The sequence below is a fragment of the Dendroctonus ponderosae genome, unplaced genomic scaffold (assembly GCF_020466585.1).
Source record: "Dendroctonus ponderosae isolate FM_Combo_2020 unplaced genomic scaffold, Dpon_F_20191213v2 Dpon_F_20191213_1, whole genome shotgun sequence".
Lineage (NCBI taxonomy): Eukaryota > Metazoa > Arthropoda > Insecta > Coleoptera > Curculionidae > Dendroctonus > Dendroctonus ponderosae.
Window position 1 is genome coordinate 12,344,860 of NW_026017110.1, and position 3,843 is coordinate 12,348,702.

At 32.3% G+C, this 3,843-nt stretch overlaps 1 protein-coding gene across 2 annotated transcripts in view; it reads right to left on the reverse strand.

The window, feature by feature from the left end:
* Positions 1–876: 876 nt before the first annotated feature.
* LOC109541917 overlaps positions 877–3,843 on the reverse strand; it is an 11,583-nt gene continuing 8,616 nt past the window's right edge. The window contains exons 1-4 of one of the 2 annotated variants that reach the window (XM_048670738.1): positions 2,688–2,950; positions 2,490–2,633; positions 1,390–1,515; positions 877–1,296 (exon numbers count right to left, since the gene is read on the reverse strand). In XM_048670738.1, coding sequence (XP_048526695.1) covers positions 956–1,296; positions 1,390–1,515; positions 2,490–2,633; positions 2,688–2,706 — 630 coding nt within the window. In that variant the 5' untranslated portion in view covers positions 2,707–2,950 and the 3' untranslated portion in view covers positions 877–955. Of the gene's footprint in view, positions 1,297–1,389; positions 1,516–2,489; positions 2,634–2,687; positions 2,951–3,843 lie in introns of those variants that run through there. The other variant, XM_048670737.1, reaches the window with a different exon arrangement.

Genomic DNA, 3,843 nt, shown 5'->3' on the forward strand with positions numbered 1-3,843 from the left:
TTGTTTAGTATATATGTGCCTTAGCCTAGCTTATTCTAAAATTAATTCCTATTCCTAACGTTCGTATAAATTAATCAGCTATACAAAGAAAAAAAAAAAAAAGTAAAAACTCCTGGCTTACAAAACAAACAGATATTAGTCCTTAGTTCAGTTGCGTTTGTAGGTGTTCTAGTAAAGTATCTGTTGGGGAACGGAAACGGGAGTGTTTTGTCGGTCTTGTGAGGCAAAGGGGATTCAGTATGGTCCAGTTGTGGGGGTTGTTTGTCCATTTTGTCTCTGTATATTAATTCTACTGAATTCGCAGAAGAAATTAGTGTTCTTAATATTTTCCGCGTAAAGACTTTTGTAATGTACATTTTTAAAATGATTTATCTAAAAGATTCAATTTTCAACGCTTCGGTCTTCTAGCTTTTGAGAAGCCAACATCCATACAATACCCAAGAAAATACATTACCTGAATTACTATTTTGTGCCAATAATTATTAACAAAAAAATTTCGTTTTACATATATATGCCTAAGAATATACCGTTATCAATAAATGGAAGTTAATGTTGTGATAATTTGTAGTGATGCAAATATTTTCTGTTTTGATCCACTGTCTGCTTATCAGAGCAAATCAAAAAACGCGAGTCGTCCGGCCAAGTTTTTACCATATAAAAATTGAACAGAAACTGTCCAACAATTTAAACAAAAGAAGGACTTCTGTAAACTTCCTAGTCAAACGATTAACCGAACTTTTTGGAAACTCTTTTGAAATTTTGTTAGTTTCGCAGATAGACTTATACGTTTTAAACACCACAATGAGAAAACCAACGCTACAACAAACACAATCAGCTAACTGCATATCATTTCTCAAAATAAAGCTACCAGATTTCGGTAGAACTACAACATATATTTTCAATTACATCCAGCTACAATAAATATATTTACACAAAATGATCAAAAACTTTCAGTCTATAAAACTTTTTTATCGCTGAGCCCCACTTCCTTAAAGACAACAGCAATTCCTTTCTTTGCTTGCTCTTCAGCACTTTTAAAGTTTTGATCGATGCCGGCTGATTTGTCATGTCCACTTTCTTCAGCGTTAAACGCTCCCTTTTCTGATTTTGCTGAACTTCCATATTTTTCTGCTGTAGAAGCTTTGTTGGTATGACCTCCATGTTGCACTTCACCTTTTTTAAACGCTTCACCCACGTCAAAAGATCCATGTCTTTCCTTGTGAGCTTCATCGTGATCTTCGTCAAAGAATTCCTTCTTCTTTTCGAATTCATTCAGTCGCTGAACAATGTGATGACCTAAAGGAATGGCATTATAAAAAAAATTATTACCATAAAAAACATCAAGATATCATGTTGGGTAATATTAGGGATTGATAACAATTATTCTACCTTTAGTGTCGTGCCCTTTCGCATAGCTGCCCTTGTCGACAAAATGATAACCATTTTCGTCATGAGTGGCTTTATGACCATCAGCATAGTATCCATCGTCATGATGATGAGACTTCTTATTACCACCTGATGAAGCAAAACATTTTCTTTGAATATATGAGTTTTGTGAATAATTAAAAAATTAATAATAAACTTTGTGAATAAATGAGTAATTGAACTTCATTTTCATTAAAATCAAACATAATACAGCACGATCTCACTAATCCGGCACTATTGAAAACCAGAAGCTGCCGGATTATTGGAATGTTCGGATTACTGGATTATAGAGAAAAAATCATAATAATTAAAATAAACCATTTCATACAGAGAGTACATACGTATAATGTATGTAGTAAAATGTATGAGTTTTAAAAAGTTCAAGTAACGTATCATGCCATTTAGGATTATTGAAAAATATTGGTTTTCTATAAACCCCACCATTTATAAAACTATGTTATAAAACACGCTCTAAACAAACCAACTGACTTAAAAAACACTTGAGTGCAATTTGTTACACTATCAGGCTAAAACAAGCAAACTTTACCAAAAACAGACGACAACTAAATAAAATCTACTCAATTTATGATTTTTTGATTGAGAAGTAATTGCTTAACAGAATTTAATAGTCAGCAGTTTAGAGTGATAAGAAAATTTTAAAACAAAATGTGACATTTAATTTAACTTTAATAAATTTTTTGAATTTAAACGAAAAAACTGTTTTTTTCACTTAAGACATATTTTGTTTATAGATTTATCAACACTGCTCTTCATGACGTAGCAATGCCAATAAATAATAGATACAAAAACCAAACCATATCATTTTATTGTTTTCAAAAGTCTTGTTGCCGTTAAAAAAGTTGAACTTGTAGCGATAAAAGATGTTTAGGGTATCACTTAAATTAGTAGTTACTCAAGTTGCGGGAACCTTATCAAACAACCTCCAGAAATTATATATTTTTGGTTTTGGCTAAACATGTGTGCATCGGGTCATGGAGAAAGTCTCGCATTAGCGCCGAAACTTGATACGCCAAATGACATTAATTTTACACTTTGATGCTTACCCGCTTCTGCGTATATGTTTTTATGGTTTTCTTTATCGTGATGTCCTAATTCCCCTTTTTCACTGGAGTGTTGCCCATAGTAGCCCTTTTTACCAGCTTCGCCTGAAGCAGTTTTTTGAGCTAGTTCTGAAGTTTTTCCAATTCCTAAAAACCATCACAAGTTTTATTGATAAAACATACTTGAAACGGTACATGAACTTCGTAATATTTTCTGCATTATGAAAAGTATTTGCCATTTGGTATTCAAAAATCATCAACATGCTGTAGGTTTGGGGTTCTCAGGTAGGTAAGTGTTTCGGTACACAGACCTTCAAGTTGTTGCTTCAAATTCAATAATGGTATACAACACTTAATTGAGTGAAATGTTTCGGTTGTTTCTCTGTTATTTGAGTTTCAAGAATTTAATGACTTTATTTTAATTGTCAGAATAACGTTCAATAATATTGACTTTAAAACGTGACTGGTTTTTAATTTTTTATCCAATAAGTTAGTTTAGTTTACTTTTTGGGATTGATATAATTAATTATATATTCACAATTAATTGTCAACACTCGTTATCTGCTTTTGGTTACGTTTCGTCTATTTATACGGAGTGCTTCAGAGTTGTGTTAACAGACGCCATAGGAAGATATGGAAAAAGTTCATACAAACATTTCAAGATATGCAGCGGAATAATTATTATGCGGGCTATTCAGAACACAGGAACATTTGTTGTTCTAATATCTACCTCATCTGAAAAAAAATCGTTGTTTTCTTGTTTAATGGATCGAAATACTGAAATTTTACAAGAGTACCTGATTAACAGAAAAATGACTGTTTTTTTAGGTTTTGAAGCAAAATTTATTGTAGGTATGTTAAACACACAAGATAAAAGTTACAACTACAAATGTCGTGTGAAAGTTGTTGTAACTGGCACCCTTTGATGCCAAGTCAGAAATGTAACATGGATGTTACTACGCGCTTTAAATAGTAGATATAACATTGTAACTTCAATGGTTCAGGATTTCTAACTTGGATACTTTCAAACAGAAAAACGAGTTAAAATTTTAAGCATGATTTACCGTTTTATTAACGGAAACAGAACATTTTGGGACCCATGTTTGCATGAACATTTTTCCATATATTGTTTAAACTCATACAGGCTTTTGCCATCACAACTCTAAAGCATAAGTAAAGTGTATATTCACCGTCTAAGATATCACTTTAAAAACGAAACAGGATATAAAATTTACCCCAAGTGTTTCGTTATTGAACCCTCGGACTGCGTAGATGAAGACACATTATTGATATCATATTAATGACTGAACTATCTCTGATTGAAATGCATCCGTAGCGGTAGCATAGAACCACTATA